This window comes from Hetaerina americana, unplaced genomic scaffold (genome assembly GCF_022747635.1).
Source record: "Hetaerina americana unplaced genomic scaffold, ioHetAmer1.1.p SCAF_12, whole genome shotgun sequence".
Classification (NCBI taxonomy): domain Eukaryota; kingdom Metazoa; phylum Arthropoda; class Insecta; order Odonata; family Calopterygidae; genus Hetaerina; species Hetaerina americana.
The window spans coordinates 30,483,684-30,505,992 of NW_027286292.1; the positions used below are offsets into that span (position 1 = coordinate 30,483,684).

At 37.8% G+C, this 22,309-nt stretch overlaps 1 protein-coding gene across 3 annotated transcripts in view; it reads right to left on the reverse strand.

Annotated features, from left to right (window-relative positions):
* The window catches only part of LOC139685905 (E3 ubiquitin-protein ligase Siah1-like), a 36,283-nt gene that overhangs the window by 11,471 nt on the left and 2,503 nt on the right, over window positions 1–22,309 (reverse strand). For all 3 annotated transcript variants that reach the window (XM_071583039.1, XM_071583038.1, XM_071583040.1), the window contains exons 3-4: window positions 11,612–11,851; window positions 2,366–2,558 (exon numbers count right to left, since the gene is read on the reverse strand). In XM_071583039.1, the coding sequence (XP_071439140.1) occupies window positions 2,366–2,558; window positions 11,612–11,851 (433 nt within the window). The remainder of the gene's footprint in view (window positions 1–2,365; window positions 2,559–11,611; window positions 11,852–22,309) is intronic.

Here is a 22,309-nt window from a genome sequence, read left to right on the forward strand (position 1 = left end):
AGGTATGTTCGCATGGTGAGACATACGATTGACACAATTTATGCTAAGTAGCACACAAAGTAAACTCTCCTCACTGCCAACCAGCTAATATTTCGCACACATGATTCATAAATGACTGTTATGCACTTAACTATGTAAAAGAATAAAATATCAATACCATAAAAACAATTAAATGAAGAATACAATGTATCTTTCCACTGTCCTTTATTTATGTGCAACCGGTTTTAACGCTCAAGTGTCATCATCAGGTAGACCTGATGATGACACTTGAGCGTTGAAACCGGTTGTACGTAAATTAAGGACAGTCAAAAGATACATTGTATTCTTCATTTAATTAAAATGAATTTCCACAAGTTTGAGCCGGGAACAATTGAACCATAAAAACATTTATCGCTACTGCTACAGAACAGGCAACAGTCCATCACAGCCACTAAACAAATGGATCGTTCCAAAAGGGCAGGTGGGTGAGTAGAATTAAAGCCATAACTTGCTCAGGCATGTCCACTCACATCAACAGCCAAGAACCAAGTGACCACAGTGAGTTATTTGAACTAGCTGACAATGGCAAACTTGAGTTTTTTGTCATTTTCAAACCGTTGTCCATCAATCCTCTTTTTTTGAGAGCAAGAAGAGAAAGTAGTCAATAGGTGGAAGGCTGGGACTGAGGATAGCGGTCCAAAAATGCTCATGCACTCAACATTCTTTGCTCTTTGTGTTGGTTGATAGCATTTTCGCTAACCATTTTGGATTATTGGATTATTATATATTTGGATTATTATTTTGCATTTTATTTATAGTATCATCACACATTGCAAGCAGTCTAAGCCATTTTATGGATAATTTAGGCTAAGGACTGAAAATTATTACCTGTACATTCAACAATAGTTCTATTGAAGAAGGGAAAAAATTAAGTGAGCACTAAGAATTATACTCTACACACCGATAGAAAGTTCTATGAAAAAGTCAACTAATCACAAAAAGAAGTTTTAAAACCGAAACTACACACTGAAGAAAACTACAACCTCAGCGGTAAAGAAGGAAGAGCTCATCCAAGGCAAGATATTTCAAGAGCAGGAAATCACAAGGCACGGATACCTCATTATGGGTAAATCAGAAGAAGTCAAAAAATAAAGAGTGGAAAATAAAAATTTTAAATGTTTAAGTACATCTGTAACTATTAAATGAAAAGAACTGCAAAACACAAAAACAAGGAAAATATTCATCCACCAAAAATAAGCACCAAAATTAAATTCATTACCCTTAGAATATTGACCAAGGGTAAGTGAAAAAAGAAGTACCATAACAGCTTCCTTTACCTCAAAATAACCATAGAATTCTCATAAAATAAATTCCATGCCCCTAACTGCTAATGCGACAGAGTTAAAAAAATTTTCACCATATATGGTACGTATAAAAAGTATCGGGAACAAATTTTTCCAAGCATGCTGGCTTGCATACTGCAAGCTTGGTGTTTAGGGGTATAACCTATAACCCACACTAAGCACCAGCGAGCATGCATTCAAGCTAGATAATGTTTTCAATGGGCTCCTGTCAAGTGACTCAGTGCATGCACGAAATGCAGCGAAAAATTGAACAGCAGTAGGCCATTAAGTTTTGCATTGGACTGGGGTACGGAGTACGAAATCGGGTACCGAGACATTGGGCATGATTTGCTAAATGTTCAAGGATGAAAGCATGTCACAAACTGCAGGTTTAAGTGCCCCAAGCTCTCCAAAGTTGAGTCCCACGCTGAATGGCCATCAACGACAAGAACTGACATGTGCGTGAAGTGCTGAATTCAGACCATCAGTTAAGTGTGTGCATCATCACAGATCATATTGGCATTGATAGGATGACAGTGCACACCATTATCACTGAAAATTTAGCAATACAAAAAACCTGCTCTAAACTTGTCCCGAAGGTCTTGACAGATGATCAAGAGCAGACTAGAGTGTCTGCTTGCTAAGACCTAAAACGGCATCATGACAATCCCCGACCCCCTTACAATCCCGACTTGGCCCCAGCAGACTATTTCCTATTCCCAAAAGTGAAATCCTCCCTTGAAATACACAACCAACCAGGGAGCCTGCGAGCTGTGGAAAAGCCGCTGGAAAAAGTGTGTCTATGCTCAAGGGATGAACTTGGAAGAATTTTGAGGCATTTTAGCAATATCTGAAATAAATCTATTTTTCCAACGCTTTTCCCGATACTTTTTATACAAACATTGAATGGCAGAATCAAGCCGAACACACACCAGGAGGAAATGCATCCTTAAGAAACATAGAGACAAATCTTTTTATTTACCGCATCTATTGGCATCCTAAGATATCCTCCCAGCTAAAGGGACTATAATCCTATCACATACCTGTATGCAAAATTTTCAGCTTGTTTTCTAGACCCTATTAGCTGAACTATTGCAAAAAACTGTTGGAATCCTTCAATCTTCTCCTGCTTCTCCAGCACTAGCATGAAGTGGTTGTTGAAGCAGGACTGCATCATCACCCAGTCCACGGCTCCAGGAAGATTTATGTCTGTGGCAAGGAACACAATATCTTCCCCTGCAAAAAAGTATTTTGGATCAATTGTCATAGCAATATGGAACCCATGGTACTATTTTCCAATTTACCAAGTTTTTTCAAATCTAGTACAAAGCAGAAGCCTCTGCAACATTACAGCTCATGTATGAACATTTTTGTGTGTATACAACTTAAATGAGGTCAGAGAAAAAATTCACTTGGTTTATAGCTATTTGTTTAAATTCTATTTTCTAGCTCTTCTACGCTGCACTCGATTCAATACGGCAATTTTTAACTTTGTGAGGATTCAATACACTTGCGGCAGTTTCTAAATGATGGCTAACCAACAAAAGATATCATTTCTCTTTGACATTTTCATCACATTTACCCAGTACTCTTCTAATTAATCCTAGATTTTTATTAGCTCATCCACTTGAGTGAGGGTAACGCATAAGCACTTAATCGAGTCTACACACTTTATTCTGTTGTTCCCAATGCAGTAGGCATTTGGGAGGAAATTGCCCCTTTTCCAAAAATTTATCACAACGTACTTTTTTTAAGTTTAATTCTAATTGCCAAGTGTCAAACCAGTGTTGTATAGCATTAAGATCATCTGATAAAGCTGCTGTATCTGCAGGATTACAGATATCACAGTGAACCACTGCATCGTCGGCAAATAAAAGTATCTCGCTAGTGACTACAGAGTCAATGTCGTTAACGTAAAGTAGGAATAAAAGAGGTCCAATAACATCTCCCTGGGAGAAACCTGAAATGACTTCTACTGCATTCGAACTAACTCCATCTATTACTACTCTTTGAAACTGATCATTCATAAAGTCTTTAATCCAACCCCGGATTTTTTTTATCTATGCCATATACTTCTAGCTTTGCGAGTAGTTTACTATGAGATACTTTGTCAAAGGCTTTCTTAAAATCTAGAAATATCGCATCCACTGAAACATTGCTCCCTTCCAAATTAAGAGTATCATGGACAAAAAGGGCGATTGTCTCTCGCAGGATCTACCTTTTTTGGAAACTGTGCTGATTTTTCATTAATAACTCCTGACTATCAAGGTGTCTCACATTTGAATTAGGACTATCTGTTCAATTTCCATGCACCTAATAGATGAGAGCGAAATAGGCCTGCAATTGCTCGGTTCCTTCCTGTCACTGTTTTTAATTATTGTTGTTACAGTAGCTGTTTTTCAATCTCTGGGAGACTTGTGATCTACCAGCGACTTCTTAATTATGATTTCTAAATACGACATAATATCACAAGCTAGATCCTTAAACATACAAGCAAGTATTTCATTGGGCCAAGAGGATTTATCAGGCATTTTTTTTTATCAACCGTTCTATTCCATTACATGAAATGTCAGTTTTGGGAATCAGGTGACTGGCACGACAAGCTATCTGAGGCATTCAATGAGACATTAGTGAAGACGATTTGAAAGAAAAAATTAATAAGTTAGCCTTCTCCAAACTGTTACACCTTCACCTTCATCATTTTTCAGGGGATTAACTGTTCACTTATTTCCCCGAGCCTCTCTGACATACGACCAAAATGCTTTCAGATTCTTTCAAATTTTCCGCTAATCTTTTCCTCTTGAATTTGCTGAACACTTTACAAAATTCATTCTTGGTATTTGTCCTAGATATCTTGTAATCATAAGTGATCTCTATTCTTTTGACACCAGAGATATCATTCCTAATATTCTTCATCTCGGCATAGCCTTTGACATCACAATGCCTTCTAACATCAGCATTGTAGCATCTAGGTTCCATGTTCTTTTATAAATTAACTGGGAATTAACTTCTTGACTGCTGACCTCGTGTCCTCAAGAAAGTTAGTTATCTCAGCCCTGCTAACGCAAGAATTTTCAACTACAATTAAGACACTGCCCCAATTCTATTTTTTCTGCAAAATCTGTAAAGGGAAAAGGATTTTGGGAAAATTTCACTGGCGACAATATCAGCGGATAATGGATAACTAGCATTTTATCCCAATAATTACATTTGCACCTGTGCTTTGAATAAGTTAATGATATTCTGTGAATTCAGCAATCAATTAGCTATAAAGATGTTTCCTTGAAATTGTGGTTTTTGATTTTTTAAAGAGCATCATTTTCTTATTAATATTGAATTCCTTGAAAAATTTTCCACCCAAAGCTATCTTATTCGTGATAAATGAACTATTGCTAGTACTGACCCTTACTTCATATCAAGCTAAATAATTTGGCAAAGGAGACTTAAGAGACCCACTATTTGACCTACACACTGACCTACACTTTAATTTAAAAAAGCCCTGCAGAGCTCGCATATCCTACCTGCTACACACCTGGTGGCCGCAGATGCGTAGTGAACACCAGAACATTTCAGGGTGTTCCTACATGATTGGCTCGCCGGCTGAAGGTCAACGAAGGATACCCCATGCAACCTCTGATTGGTGCCTTCCACTCGGCTTCAAACCAGAGGTCCATGACCAATCCTCGGGACAAGGTTGCGAGAGTGTCACATCAACCCCCTCGGCACCACCCACCCGCTTCCCTTCCGAGTTCAATTCCCTGAAGGAATCCAGAATCTCCTCAGATCCACCATCCACGGCATCGTTCATGCCAACAAGAGCCACGATCTGCAGCCTGGAACACTTCGTGCCCGCAGCCACTGCTCAAACCGCCTTCGTCACCTGGGAAATGTCGCCACTAGGAATGCACCATGCCGTCAGGCGCTGGCTCACACCCTCATGGTCTGCCCTCTCCTGCAATGGGACCATTACACGCCTGATGTTACTGTTGCCTATCACTAGAATCCTACCATTCCCACGCTGATGATTCCTTCTGCATGGTGCTCTAACAGGGGCAGAGGTAGAGGTTGCAGATACTGCTGAGCTATCCTCCAAAAGCACCTGATACCTGTTGGAGATGGGGATGAGGAGTACCTTCACATCTCCCATCCCTCGTCACAGTGCCAACTTTCCTCCGGTACTGCACGAGACAACCTTCCAATCCACTGGTTCCCAGAATGGCACCTGTCTTCCTTGCCTTTCAATCACTCCACCACATTTTGCATTCGGGCGCACCCGTTTAGCCCCATTGGCACAGCAACTTTTCCACAATCAAGCACTTCTGCAGAAGAGTAACCTTCCCATCAACCTTAGATCAAAGCTCAGTCACGATACCCTCTAATGCAGCAATACAGGCCCATAGAGCCACGCATTCACCGGTGCAGGCATGCATCACGACAGAAGATCCAATGGAGGCCATCCTAATTCCATCGAAAATGCCATTATTAAGAAAGGGCTACATTAAAGCAATTAAATGTACAAATTTAATAAATATGAATTTCCTTGGGCTCAACGAAGGCCACTTAATTGTGCAAATTGATGTCATTGACCTGCTTAACCAACAAAAAAATCCACTAGCTATTTAACATAATGGATGAAAACACCAAATTTGAGATCGAATACAGTGTATTTGTTGAGCCGCGATTGATAGCGATTACAGTGAAGCCAGTTATGTTGGCACACTGATACTTTTAGATCGACACAATTAATACAAAGTAACACACAAAGTAAACTCTCCTCACTGCCAACCAGCTAATATTTCACACACATGATTCATAAATGACTCATGTACTTAACTCTGTAAAAGAATAAAATATCAATATAATAAATTATATAACACTTATCGCTACAGCTACAGAATGACCAGTAGTCGGTCACAGCCACTACACAACTGGATCATTCCTGAAGGGCAGGAGGGTGGGGAAGATTTAATCCAGAACTTGCTTAGACATGTCCATTCAAATCAACAGCCAAGAACCAAGTGAGGTGATCACAGTGAGTGCTTTGAATTAGTTGACAATGGCTGACTTGAATTCTTGTCATCTATAAACTGTTGTCCACTATTCCTCTTGTTTCCAGCGCAAGAAGAGAAAATAGTCAAAAGAGGGAAGGCTGGGACTGGGGTTAGCTGTCCAAAGATGCTTATGCACTCACTCTTTGTCATTTTTCAGGTATACATGTCACCAAAGAGGGAGAAGTCAATAGGATATACAATCTGTTAGGGAACATAATTGCGTGTTTATGTAGGAAAACATTTGATAGTGATGGGGGATTGGAATGCAACAGTAGGTGGAGGAAGAAATGGTGATGAGGTGGGCAACTTTGGTTTAGGTGCGAAGAATGATCGTTGGGAGAAGGCAATTTAATTCTGCAGAAGATGGGTTAGCCACCACCAATACTAGGTTAAGACACGACATAAGGCATAGGTATACATGAAAAATTCCACAAGACTCAGAAAGATATCAGTTAAATTATATTATGGTTAGATTCAGATTTCGGAAAAGTGTGATCAATTCACACATTCCCACGACCGGATATAGACTCTTATCATAATTTAGTCATTATGAAGTGTAGCGTCTGTTTCAAAAAGATTAGGCAGGGGTGGTGGGTTATGAAATTGAATATATAAGTATTAACTGGATTGACAAGGAAGGTACCCCAGCAGGCTGTAGAGAAAACCATGAATGTGGGTAAAGAGCTGAGTACTAGGTCTGTCCAATAAATAAGCAAACTGTGGCCATAAACACTTTATTTTGTAAAATTTAGTCTACAATGATTTTGTCCTGTTTAAAGTACTCTCCATTCATTGCTGTGCACTTATTCCATCTTCTTTTCTACTGTTTAAAGCACCCTTGGAAGTCCTCGGCAGTTAGGCTTTTTAGTCGTCTCATTGTTTCTTGTTTTATTGTGTCCACATCTTCCCACTGATGTCCCCTCATCACATTTTTGCATTTTGGGAATAGGAAAAGTCGCAGGGGGCGAGATCTGACGAATAAGGAGGACAATCAAGGATCGAGTTGATTGAATTCTTTGCCAGAAACTGGCGAAAAATCAATGCTGAATGTGCAGGTGCATTGTCATGGTGAAGGATCCATCCATCATGTTCGGTTGAAATAGTAGTAAGCACTGCTGATTTTCTTAAATCAGGTTCATCAGCTATCATTCGGACAGTTTTTTGACGATAGGTAAGGATAAGGGACCGCACACGATCAATGATGTCGTCAACACAGGTGGTTGAAGGTCATCCCAGCCTTGCATCATCCGTAGCATCTTGTCGGCCATCATTAAAAAGCTCAATCCACTTGAAAACGGATGTACTCTTCAGAGCATTATCACCATAAACAGCTGTCAACATTTCAGTAATTTATTGATAACTTTTACCGCACTTCACCAAAAACCTTGATGCTGCTTTGTTGCTCCGTGATTGATTTGGTCAATTACCATTTTCGACAAACAGTAAAAATATCAACAACAGAAACTAACAAACTGGCACCATATGCACATCTCGACGGTCCGCCAAGCACAGACGGCTCATTGAGTCTCAGGCAACTAGCACTGCTAGTGGGCGGGGCTGTAGTCTGCATCATGGCCGCCAGATTGCCCCAGTTCGCGCATTTATTGCACAGACCACAAATATTAACAAAAAGGGATATCGAAAGCCTCAAAAAAACTATAGGAACTGTTAATGGGAAAAGGACAAGGAAAGGATGGATCACAGATGACTAGAAATATAGTTGAGAGAAGGAAATGGAAGAATGTAAACAGAGTTAAGCGAAAGGAAGTACAAATAGTTAAATAATAATTTGAGACAGGTAACAAATTAAGCTAAAGTAGCGTGGTGAAATACACAGTGCGAGGATATGGAAGGTTTGCAGAGGAAGGGTGAAATTGATGCCCTGTACTAGGTTAAAACCCGATAGGAAAGTAACAAGGGAAGATCTGTGTTAACAGTCAGAGATAAGTCGGGTAAAATAATAGTTGAAACAGAAAAGATCCAGAAGAGATGGAAGGAATATACACAAGAACTGCATGGTTATGTACTTAGGCCTACAAGCTTAGACATAAAAAGAGCATATGACGTAGATGAAGAAAGCTTAGGTCCAGGCATACTCGATGATGAGATAGAAGGGCATTTAGGGAGATGAAATCAAATTAGACCATGGGGTTGGACAACATTTCTTTGGAACTACTAAAATATTTATGAATATATGGGAGGTAGAGTCTCTGTGGACATTCTTAGCATCTTTGAGGAATGAATCTGGCCGAAAGACTTGGTCAAAGCAGTGTTAGTTTCTATTCCGAAAAGGTAAAGGCTATATCCTGCGAAGACTACAGAACAATAAAGGGAAACAAAAAGTAAGTGCTCAGCAGTGTGGGTGAGGATGGGATAGTTAGGAGATATAATAAGGAGGCACACAAAATGGATGAAAAGCATTTTGATTGGTAATGGGATTTTGAAGACTGTGATAGAGGGGAGAAAGCTACGCAAACGAGGAAGGGGCTGGAATAGGATAAGAATGTTGGAAGAGATGAAGGGAGAAAGGACGTACACAGAGAGGGACTCCCTTGTAGAATAGGATGCTGGGATGTGTTTTGTTATGAGTAACAAAATATATATTTTGTAGTTGTGTCCATCCAAAACCTAACTTAACCGGTAGATTACCTAATAATAATTAGCTTAAAAATCCTAACTATTCCCATATACAGTGGTGGAATTCCCACATACAGTGAACCCTGCTTTCACTAGCACCTTAGTGCCACTAGTGAAATTTAATTGTGTACAAGTCATTTGCCTTAACTGGAATTTTGGTCAAGGCGAAAGATTCATAAACTCTGACATTGATGTATTGTAATGTACATTTAGCGGATGACTCCATCAAAAGTTACTGTCATGGCATCTCTCGCAGTTTCTTGCAATTTGCTGATCAGAAGTTAAAATAAAAATGTGACTCACATAATGAGTACTTATTTGACTTGAGGAATCAGTGAAATGTGTCAGAGGTAAGAAAGATGAGAAAACAATTAGAAGGATAATTTTTTGCAGAAGTAGTGTCCAAATTTTAATGTTGCATATTTTTGACCAATCAAATCCACCAGTTGAGTAAAAATACAGTGAAACCTCACTTAACTAGCACATCGCACAGCAAGTGATTCACCCAATGAGCGAAAGTATTTTTCTAATGACTCGCTTACCTAGCAACTGTTCACATAACAAGTGAAAAGGAGAGAGGAACACCCTAAAATGATTGCATGCCTGCTGCTTCAGATTGTGCTTAGCACTCATCATCTTAGTGTCTCTAGTGATCACATTATTTTCCAAACTTGTGTTCAGATATATCATTTGTGATTTTTTTTGGTTCAATTGCAATAATATTTTGCGCATGGTTTTAAAAATGTCCCCAAAGAAAAAGCCGTAAGAAAACAGCGATAAGAAAACAAAAAAACCATTATAAATGTAAAGTAAAATCATTGCAAAGCAAGAATGAGGTGTGAACACGGCTGATCTAGCATGCACATCGGTTGGTATGAGCTATTCGGACTATCCTCAAGAAGAAGGATAAAATTAAGAAATCATTTGAAGTGAGTGACAAGAATATCTATGCAATGGTTATGTATTCTCAACAATAGTTAAAGGTTGCTTCTCATATGGATAAACGAAAAGCCATGCAATGTGACACTATTAACAAGAACATCATTTGTGAAAAGGTGAAAGTGATTTTTGCTGACTTTCGGGATAAAGAAGATGCCAGGATCACTAATGGCGGAGGAAGTATTTGAGGGAAGCCATGGCTGGTCTAAGAAGTAAAAATAGAAAAACCCATAGAATGGTGAGACATGGTGAGGCAGTGAGCTCAAGACTCTCCTGCTACAATAGGTTTTGTGTATTGAGGCGAGATGGGCCTCTTCTGGCAGCAGATGCCAAAGCAAATCTATAGACTTCTAACAACAGAGGAGAATGCGTCCAGCTACAAGCCAATGTAAGGCGGTCACATGCAGCTATTTTGTGCCAATGCAAGTGACAATTTGAATACTAAACTCCAGCTTGTTTACCATCCAGAGACTCCAAGAGCCTCCAAGAAAAGTAAAGTCTAAAAGAGCAGGCTGTAATGTGGAGGTCATGGGAAAGAATGGGAAATTGTTGCATCATACCATTCCTCATGTGCATGAAGCATCATTGTCATAAGGAAGTGGCTATGCTCACTAGAAATATATTTAGTGGCAATACTGAGTTGCATTTTCAGAGAATTTTGAAGTGCAAGCAGGAAAAAATGTCTCTAAATAGCTATCTAGGACAAAAAATCAGGAATACATCATAAATAATAAAATAATTAGTTAGCACATGGAGGGCTTTTTGCAAGATGGGTGCTGCACGTGCTCACAGTGGATCAAAAATGCATTCAGTCACTTACCAAATAGTGCTTGGCACTCTTTGGGCGATTTTCTGCATTGACGCATGACAATAGATGAAACATACAATCAAACCATGCAGTGGATAGAGGCTGGCTCTTCAGCTCCAAAGAAGGCAAAGTCAGTGCCATCAGTAGGGAAAGTTTATAGCATCATTTGCATAATATGCTTAAGGAATTCTGCGGATTGACAATCTTGAAAAATGTAAAATGATAACTGGGAAGGACTAGTTTAAACTTCTAACCGAACTGGATACAAAAATTCCTGAAAAAAGACCCTCCTTTAAGGAAATAAAATACTTTCAAACAGGACAATACACCTGCCTATAAAAGTGCCTTGGTGATGGGAAAATTGTGTGATTTGCACTATGAAGTGCTGGAAAATCCACCCTATTTCCTGGATTTGGCTCTCTTGGACTTACACCTCTTCTGAAAACACAAAAGGTTTCCTTCATGGTCAATGTTTTTCATCCAATTGAGACGCAATTTTGGTTGCAGATTATGTACTTTGCAGCACTCCCAGAATAACACTACAGAGATAGGACTTGACACCAGAACACCGCTGGACAAAATGTATTAATATTAAAGGAGATTATGTTGAAAAATAAAACTTAAAAAAAAAAATATATTGTCATTTTCACTATCAGGCAGAGAACTGAGAACTAAGATCACCCTCGTACAACAGCTTAAGTACTATGGCTCAAGAGAATGTGAAGAAAAAACTGTTTTCCAGAGGATATGTTGAGGATAGAACAGGAAAAAAACAAAGGGGATAAAAGTATCCATCACAAACTACAGTAATACACGTTTGCTCATTGCAATGCTATATTTTTAAGGCTACTTACCTTGCAGGGTAGTGATTGATTTGTGAGACATCAACAGGTGAGGCATCACCTGCTCCAATGATCCTTCCCATTTGCAGAGTGCACCAGGACATGGGCATAGGTATGGTCTAAATTCACAAACCTCTTCATGTTCTATTTTCTCTGTATGAAGGAGTGACCCTTTGCAGCCAGAGCTGGCATATTTACAGGGGAACAAAACAGTACTGGCCACCTTCTCCATCGCCAGGTTTCTTATGTTGCCTGAAAAAATTAAGAACATTGAACACTCAGTAAAACTATATCGGCTTAAGTCATCAATCATAATAATTATATTGTAGCAAACAACAATCACATCCACTATAAAAAATCAAACAACTGAACTCCATTACAGAGGTATATTTATAAACAAACATTTGGAAATGATGACATATCTATACTAAAAACCATTGACAACTTTTAAATGCCACATTTCCACCATTTTTCTCAGATTTTTCCTTTTACATTCTTACCTTAATCAGTCAATGAGTACTGATAAGGGATTACAACGAACAATTGAAACATAAGGACGTTAAATATAACATACACCATGCTAACCATAAACAGAGCAATCAAACCGAAGGTTGGTTTGGTAGGTGATGGTAGAGTTCACCCAGTACTAAGCCCAACGGAGTGTGAAATTCAAACATCAGAGAAGGGGGCCAGTGCCTTTTATGGTTTCCCAGGAAGATGTTACCCAAAAAAATCACATAGCTTGGGTGGAGCTGAGGGTGCCCAGAGGGGCTTGCCCAGGAATCAAACCAGGGCTCTCAGGTCACTAAACCCTGGACTATTGTGACCCACAATAAGCAAGGATATATAAATTAAAATATTTAATAATAATGTTTTATTTACCCAAAGATCATATTGCAAAATTACCAAGTGGGTGGTGTATGCACATGATACATAGCATGTTCATACTGTTTATATGTTATTAATATATTAGCAAGCCTAGAGAAAATATTGAGCTAACTCATTCAATAATGTAATCAGTAACACAGAAGTACCCATCACTTCATGATAGACCTCTCAATGCATTTCTTCAATGAAGGAAACATGGTTAAAAGTGGAGAAATAATGAAGGAGATATGGCTATGAACATGCTATTCGCAACATAAAATGCTTCGTTGACGAGAATAAATAATCCTGATGCTGATGGTCATAGCCCTAAGAAAGAAATGAATATGTAACTACTACCTAAATAAATAATTTCAAGAATTAACTTCACCATTTGGTGAAACATTTTCAGTTGATATTAAGCATTGGAACCATGGTCACCACATGATAAAACCTTTCATGGGAATACACTCCGTAATTCATTCAAGTTCTGGTACCTCAATACATCTAATGACTATCTCCTGAAATTTAAACCACCTATGGTCACTACAAGATTGAAGAAGGTAAAACTAACTACACACTGCTTACTGTGTATTATGAGTTGACTTTCTGCCCTCTCTCAGCACAGCTATGATAAATATTTCAGCTCTTTGACTTATTGGAAAACAATTTGGAGCTCCCTTAGAGATTTACAGGGGCATTATGCTAGAATTGGCTCAAAAGTGCACAGACCAACTTTCGCAAACTTAAATAAGTCAAATATTTTCAATTTTATGCTATTATCAGGACTACTACTTGTATTGTAAACAATATTAGCTGAAATTTGGTCAGTAGTAAAAGTAGTAGTTTAAGGGGAGGCGACCGACAGCTGAGGTCATTTATGCCATTAGGGAGAGATATGAAAGGAGGAAGTGTCGAGAGAAATCCAGTGTCAGCAGTAGCACACTCTTAACAAAAGCCACCAAGGGAGCCTCAGTCTAACGTCTTATTTGATGGACTCACTCGAAGTACTCTCCATAAAACACTTAAAAGTAGGGATCAGAAAAAATCTGCCATGTCCAGGATTCGAACCAGGGTCCTCTGGGCAGAAACCCAGTACGTTAGCCACCGCACCATTACATTCCCCATTTTGCCTGTTTTATCCAATTTTATGCATTTTAAATTAACACAAAAATACAACATGACCAAGCCTATAAACTTTCAAATAAACTTTGCTGTGGACCATATAACTGGACCAACTTCAAGTTTCTAAGAGGAAATATGTTTCTTCAACCAATATAAATCTTTTGCTCAGTTTGAAGTGAATGACAATCACCTGCAGGCAAGTATCGATATAGATATAGATAGAGTGAGAATGACTTGTGCTATGAGCTATGCAAACCATCAAAGAAGAACCCTGTTCTTGCTATTTTGTCATAGTTTTCCCTTTTGATTAAATCTACATCATTTAGCACTGTGAATTGGTGAGCCACTGAAAGAAGAAATCTCTTAAAATAAACTATGAACAAATATTTCATAAATTTGACATCTATCATTCTGATTAAGGTGCAGGTTTCGTTTTGAACTAACTTTTTTCTCTTTTAATCCTGTTTTCCTTTTTAATATTTCACAAATTTACCAATTTATGGGTACCCATACATTATTTTTGTTCACATTACAACATTCAAGAGGATTGAACTGGGCATTTTCATACCAAGAATATTCAGATGAAAACTCCTGGTAAGGTTAATGACCATTAGAAAGTGATGAACTAAACATGATCAGCTGGTCAATAAGAGGACCTTCCTAAAGCCAATGTTCTTTCAGAAACAACACAGCGAATTCTGTATTGAAGTATAAAGGGTTTGTATGAAAAGTATCCCCAACAATTTTTTCTCAATGTGTGCTTGAAGTGCCGAATTCAGACCGCCGGTGTAGAGTTTGTCATCACCGATCATATTGGCATTGATAAGATGACAGTGCACACTATTATCACTGAAAATTTGGCAATGTGAAAGGCCTGTGCTAAACTCACCCCTAAGGTCCTGACAGACGACCAAGGGCAGAGTCAACCATCCACCTGCAAAGACCTTCTGCATGGCATCGCTAAGATTCCCCAACCCCCCATACAGTCCCTACTTGGGGCACCAGTAGACTATTCCCTTTTCCAAATGTGAAATCCTTCTCCAAAGGACACCACCATGGGACTATTAGTGCCATCAAAGAAACTGGCACATGTACCCTTAAGGGCCTTCCAGAATCTGCATACCAGAGAGCCTTCAAGTCGGGGAAAAGCCGCAGGCAAAAGGGTGCCAACGCTCAAGTATGTACTTGGAAGAATTTTGAGGCATTGCAGCATTATCTAAAATGCATCTATTTTTCCGAACTTTCCCTGATACTCTTTATATAAACCATGCACACATTTTTGCAAATGGTCTTATAAATGCTCTCTCTGCAACCTCATTGTACACCCATACTTGAAAATCTAGTTTCAATAGATACTCTTGAAGACAAACGCATGTATAAAACCTTTATGTGGTGTGAAATGACATCAGAGAAATATAATCTTCAGTAAGGAATGACAGCAATAAGGTACAATAAATTTACACGCTTGCATTGGTTTGTTTTGTGAATTTCAAGAAGGGATTGGGTAGAGTAAATTGACTAGAATTAATTATGCATTGAAGTAGATACGAGTAGACTGGAGGGATATGAAATGTATCTGCAGCCTGTAGTAGACTGCTCAGGGGCATGTGACGAATGGATAGTCAGGATGGGCAGTGTTAAGCATGGGGTTAGGATGGGGATATCATTATGATTGCTTTTCAACATGAACATGGAGGAAATGGCACAGGAGGGCATTTAGACTCACAGATGATACAGCTTTAGTTAGCCAGTCACCTAAAGGAATACAGCCATTAAAAATTACTGTTATAAATATGGGGTGAAAACCAACAAAATATGTAAAACAAAGGTTACAAGATTTTCAAGAAGGGGGAATGCTAAGTTTATCATAAAAATTGGGGATAAAAACTATGGCTAGCAGTAAAGTTAAGCTATCTTGCAAGCCAAGTGAAATCTTCTCAGGTTTTTCACTGGGTTACTGTCTCCATTGCAGCAGATTCTTCAAGAAACGACTCGTAAATCATCCTCAGGGTTTTTGAATGAAACCGGGAGGAAGATGAACAAGTCTGTTTTTGGAACTCCAGCAGCAATGGAGGGACTAACCTGGTGAAAGACCCAAGAGGACCTCACTCAACAAATGCACTGAGAAAGCCAGATCCTTCCTCATCTTGCAAGCATTTTGGGCCAAGATAGTCAAAATGGCAGAGACTTCAATTAAGATGATAGGCACATATTAGAGGTTTTCAAGGTGTGAGTGTGGAGAAGAGTTTGCTCCAGTGAAATTTTGGTGAAGAAAGGCTTAAAAGAGATAGAGATTTGTACTTAAATATAAAACATCTGATGTAGTTACCACTGTTATGCACGACAAACTAAGACATTTGAGCTGGATATAGACCAAGGATCAAGGATTTCATCCCAGGCTACTGTGTTCAGGACAACATCATCAGGGGTATTTATATGAAAACTGAAAAATTTAGTTTGATTTGTGTAGGAGTAAAGCTAATTACAGGAGTAGTGTTTTGCCAACGAATATAACATACCATGGTCCATTAAAAGAAGCTTCCAACCCCTAATGTACAGGGACAAATCAACATTTCTTCTGGCTAGTATTGCCAGGTTAAAGGAACAATCCTGTAAATGGTCCAAATATCCCCAATTTTGCATTATTGACATTCCCTTTAACTTTGGATAGATCTTGTTACCATTTCTGTCATGTGTATCATGATACATCAGTCTGATTCATTAATACGTTTCCACCTAGATTCAGTAATTCATTTTTAATCTCTATCAACAAGTTGACTCCTAGGATTTGAAGGAGCCACCATCACTGATACTAAGAAACATTGAATTTCTATGGAAGTTTTTTGAATTTCAATGTCTCTTTGGCAAAGCTCCTTTAACAACATTGGGACCGTTCACTTAAAATTTACTGTAGTATACTACCTACACGAACTTGAACGGATGTTTTAAGTCTTTTAACTCTTCAATAATGACTGATTTGACTAGTATCATCATCTTGGTAAAATATCCTTGATTATAAATTAAAATTTATGTTTGCAGCCATGTAAATATGCATTTGTATAAGGAAATTTGAAACCCTACAGTCTTAAATTAAATTGCTTTAGTTTAAACAATGGGCATAGGTACAGAATAAAAGCTATTAAATAAACATACTTTAATAGATATGCAAGATAATTTTATAAAAATGAAATCTTTTTGTCACTTATTTCATGTAGCAAGTAAAGCAGTGTCGAATAAAATGCACATTAAATACGATCAAAAAGCATGTTAAATTTGCTTAGACAATCATCATAATAACAGCATCTTTATCCCACACCATACGTATGTTTAATGTACATTATGTGGTTTCCTCTGCACTGAAATCAGGCTCTTTTCAGTGGGGGAGGAGCAGGAGGAGGATTTTGCAACTTCAGTTGTAAAAATAGTTTGATGGCATTGAATATACAAGGGTAAGGTGAAAAGTTCTCGGTCTGACACAGAGATAGAGTTTCAATCAGCAGAAATGTATGATTCCTGCCTGGGTGCACGCGTCATTAATTCGTAAGTTTCAACTAGTTCTCTCAAGTAATTTGTTTACACGAATTGTTGCAGCAGACATCTTTCGTGCTTTTCTTTCAAATAGAAAAACTTGAGCATCATGCATTGATAAAATTCTTGATTTTGGATGGATTAACCTCTAAGGAAATTCATTTGAAGTTGACAAAGTGTACAAGGACTCTGCTCCTTCAATTTTGACCGTTAAAAAACTGGACAGCTGAACATAAACGTTGGTGCACATCCCTCAACGATGACTCACATTAAAGGACAGCCAGAAACCGCAACCACACCGGAAGCCATCGAAAAGGTGCACAATATCGTGTTGGACGATAGGCGAGTGAAGGTGAGAAAGATAGCCAAGGCCATGGGGATATCCGAAAAAAGAGTGCAAAACATCTTGCAAAAAGAATTAGGGATTCGAAAACTCTGTGCAAGGTGGGTGCCACATTTGCTGGATGCCAATTCAAAAGCAAATGTTCAAACAAATTTCACAGCAATGTTTAGACCAATTCAAGAGGGAACCAACCAAACCAATTTTCTGCGGCAATTTTTCACCATGGATGAAACATGGACCCAACACTACACGCCAGAAATACAGCAGTCGCGGCAGTATGTGAAAGCCAGTAGTTCAGTGCTAAAGAAAGCAAAGTCGATCGTATCAGCTGGAAAGGTCTTGGCCAGTGTGTTTTGGGGTCCAAAAGGGATCCTGTTAATTGATTACCTTGAAAAAGGCAGAACAATAACAAATGAATGTATTCTTATCTTCTTGCCCAGCTGGATGCCAAAATTTGCCAGAAGAGGCCTGGCTTGAAGAAGAAAAAATCATCTTTTATCAGGACAACACACCTGCTCACAAAGGTGCATTGGCGATGGGAAAACTACGGGATTTGGGGTAAGATTTGCTTGGCCATCTCCTTTATCCTCCTGATTTAGCACCCTCAGTCTTCCATCTGTCCCCAAACTTGAAAAAATTCGTTTCTGGGAAGCGCTGTGCGTCCAATGAAGAAGTTGAGAGGGCCGTATAGGGATATTTTCACAGCCTTCCAGGAAAGGATACTGATGTCGGAGAAACGCTGGACCAAGTGTGTTGAAGTCAAAGGAGATAATGTAGAAAACCTAAATAATTTTTAAACTGAAAATTGCAGTCTTTCATTGTCAGGCTAAGAACTGTATTTCAAGGGGCGAAACAATTGACTTGCCAAGTAATAATGGTCAATATATCTAGAAGTATTGAACATTAAAAAAAATATTCCCCAAAATGTCAAAGGAGTGCAGATATTAGGAAAAGGAATAAAATTAGCGATTACAAAGACATTATGCAACTGGAAAACAAAACACCTAGGGAGAAATTAAAAAGCTTGGCATTCATACCTCCTGACCCAATGCTAATACTGATTGCCAAAAAATGCCCTGCCCAAAAAACTGTACATTGCTGGAAGTCATAAATAATGCTCGCAATTAGAGGAAATTCCTTATTTGTTGCGCTAACAATTTTAAATCCAAAATGTAGTTGTACTGAACAATCGGGAAATTTTGACCAGATGACATTTCATAATTCATCTGTCAAGCCAGCTTAAGATATTCAACCTGATTAATTTTTAGACAGTCACTTCAGAGATTGAGGCATAATGAAGATCCTCTGAAGTTAACAGCATTTTCAGTGACCATTTCATTAAAATTTTGAAGGTATAACATCTGCAGTCGTGAAATATATTACTGAAAATACATGGAATACCCTTTGACTTCATAAACAGATTAAGTGCTATCTGCATTAAAAGTCAAACTGTTAACATGGATCATGCCAAATTTAATAATCATAATCCTAAATGATGGAATTACCCTCAATAACGAAAGCACACTTTCCTTAGTAATTTTAAGTATGGCTTGCACATATCCATGAAATGTTAGGAGTGTATTGCATTTCAAATCTATGAAAATAAATCGTGTAAATACCATATTGAATGCATAGGAAGTAAAGATATCCATTCAAAAGCCATCAGGGAAAGATAGTGTCCCAGAGTAAATGGAAGTTAAACCACTAATTGCCCTAAAATTAGTTGACGGCCCTTTCTCAAAGAGAGGAATTTTTAGCAGATAGAATCATAACTTGGCATATTCTTAATCAGGAAAACTTTTGCAGAGTTCCTCACCAGAAAAAATTTTAATGAGGAAGAAACAAAAAATAATAGAGATGCCCTATTTCAATATGGAATTAAAGAGGGGCCCTCGTAGATGTGGGAACAAATTAATATTAAAAACTATAAACACAGTAATCAACCCAAATGTCAGTAGTCGAATGCTCTACCCCTGGAATACCGCAACCAACAAATTAATATTACGACAGGAAATGATTAACAATTTTTTGTTCTTACATCACCAAGAAAAATTGCATTCAAGTCCAGCCATAATGGGCAACCCTATTAACATTAACTGAAAACATGGGTCTATAAAACCCAAGGTAATTAGTAATTATACACTGCGATAAAATTTTTTGAGCGAGGAAAGCCTCAATATATGGCTGCTCTAAACAGGACCGTTATCCTTCCTTGATCAAAACTTAAATGTATAGTTGTATTTCACCACTAATGGTAAATCTCTAATTTTTAACGTATGAATAATGAGCTGTGCAAGTAGCTTACAATACATGTAAATCATTGCAATACATTCTTCGAAGTTGGTCTTTTATGAAACAGATATGCACTGATGGAACCTATAATTTTTCTGATGGGTGGACACCATTGTAGTAAAGAGACTGTGTTCCATTAATTGCAGGTATCTAGCTTACTTGGCAAGAGGCTAGGAAGACACTAAATACTAACATCTAGTAAGCAGGAACAGATCATTTATACATTAATATAAATATTCCATGCTTATTGAGATGGCAGGCTTGATCGTGATAAGTTATCATTAGTAATGACTGGGCCAAAATCATTTTCCAGTCTCAGAGTGAACTTATCACTGGAAGCTGCTACAAAAAAAACATTCAAATTTTATATAAAAAAACAATTAAAATTTATGCTAACATGTCTAAGTATACTAGTAGCCACCAAAAGAATACTAAAATTCTATATTACGATGACCATTCTTTGGTATTTTTCCAGGTCACCCAAAAAATCGAACTATAATCAAGTGGCACTTGGTTACAGGGAGATTGATTAATTGGACTAACTCAGTCTAATTAGTTTACTTCATTTAGAATAGAAACTGTCATGACACATTTGTACACTAAATCAATAATCTAATAAATACTGATGAATACAATGAAGGTGGCTTATGGCCACAGGCTTGCACTTCTACAAATGAATTATTTCAATATGATTAAAAGAAGTGAGTGTGACTACAGAGTGATGGTTCTACCACCTTAAAACAAAATAAGCTAATGAACAAGTTTGCATTTGGAATCCATGATAGCTTGGAGGAGTGATCAATACAGCAATGACTTACACTTTCCAAGAAAAGGTGGGAGAAGGTAGGAAAAACAGCAGCGAGTACTGGAATCACGCGAAAAAGTAAGGCAGTGAAAAGGAAAGCACAGTTCACACTATATTTGCAAGCCTGGTAGGTGAATAGATGGGACTGACAAATATTTTCATATGGTAAAATTATACTTCAGGATTAAGTGAATTTAAATTAAGTGTATATTCAAATATTAGCATCAGGGATATCAGTTTTATGACACACAGATTTTCATGTCATTTAATGAATAATTTTAATTGACTATAATTCTCAAAAACTGACACAACATACCAATGTTTGTTATGTCCTCAATCCATATAGTTACTTTTACAGGACAAAAACATTTTAGTATGTGATCACATAAGAGATATCAGAATTTTTTTACTCATAACCCCTACAAGCCAAAAGCCCTATTAACATATATCATTTGGGCTTGTAGAGCCCTTGAAATATTGAACTCCAAACATATCATTATTTTGCAAATATTTTTTAATGGATATTGACTAAAGGAAACTTGGGAATAGATAGCATCACACACAGAATCTTTTTTCATTACTCAAAAACCAACACCTTCTTGAAAAACTATCTCTAGCTCCAGTTGTAAGGCTCCGAATTAACATAGATTTATCCTATACAGCAATATAAGAAACATTTTACAAACCCAAAGATTCCATACAACTTAACATGCAAATGCCAAGAGTTTAAGAGGACGCCTCGGTAGCTTAAGTGGCTAAAGCACTCGACCGGATATTGAGGGATCTGGGTTCGAATCCCAGTCAAGGCAAATGATTTTTACACTCTGAAATTGTTGCATTGAAATGCAAATGCCACATTAGTAAATGAAAATGAATTGGCACAACAGACTCATAATCACAAAAGATCAACAGTCACCGAATACACCATTTGTCCCAACACCGAAAGAACTATAGTGTGACCTCAGCCCATTCCAACATGATGGATTGTATAGCGATGATGCACAGGCCATGCTTTACTGTTACTTTGAGAAAACACGACCGAAAATTTCTAAGATGACACACATGTTGATGGACATGCCCAGTGTCCTCTTTGTGGATATACCTTAAAGACTTGTCTTAAATTAACAAAAGGAGTTACCCAGAGACCCCTATTGACTTCAAACTAGAACAGAAATTGCTTTCAAATTATACTGTATAACAAGCGTTTTCTGTTTTCAAAATTTTTTGGCTTTGCGGTAAGAAAGGTAATTCTTCAAGCATCAATATTTCACGAACACAAACACAAATAAAGAAGATTCCTTAATAATCAACAATTTTTCTTAGATATCAAAAACATGCAGTGAGAAAATACCTAATCCAGGATAAAGCTAACATGGAACCATGGCATTAAAACCTATTTCCTCAGCAGCACTTACATACCCACAGTTTTTCATAACCTGCCTAATTATCAGAGATAATTCCCAAATATTTTATTCTTTCAGATCCAATCTTTTATAAATAGCATGTTAATAGCCATCATGCACACACAATTGAGTGTGATTAGCATAGCTATATTCCAGTTGATACTAGTTATCTATTTATAAAAGAGATCAGATGCATCTAATTGGAATGATCCTCTCAATCACTACTGCGAATCTCACAGAGTTAACAATTGAAAAAATGGAAATACCTACAGAGACTAAAAATTGTGTACGAGAAGAAAAACAACACCCACACTTAAAAGAACATTTAAGAACTGGTAAAGCAAATTCGA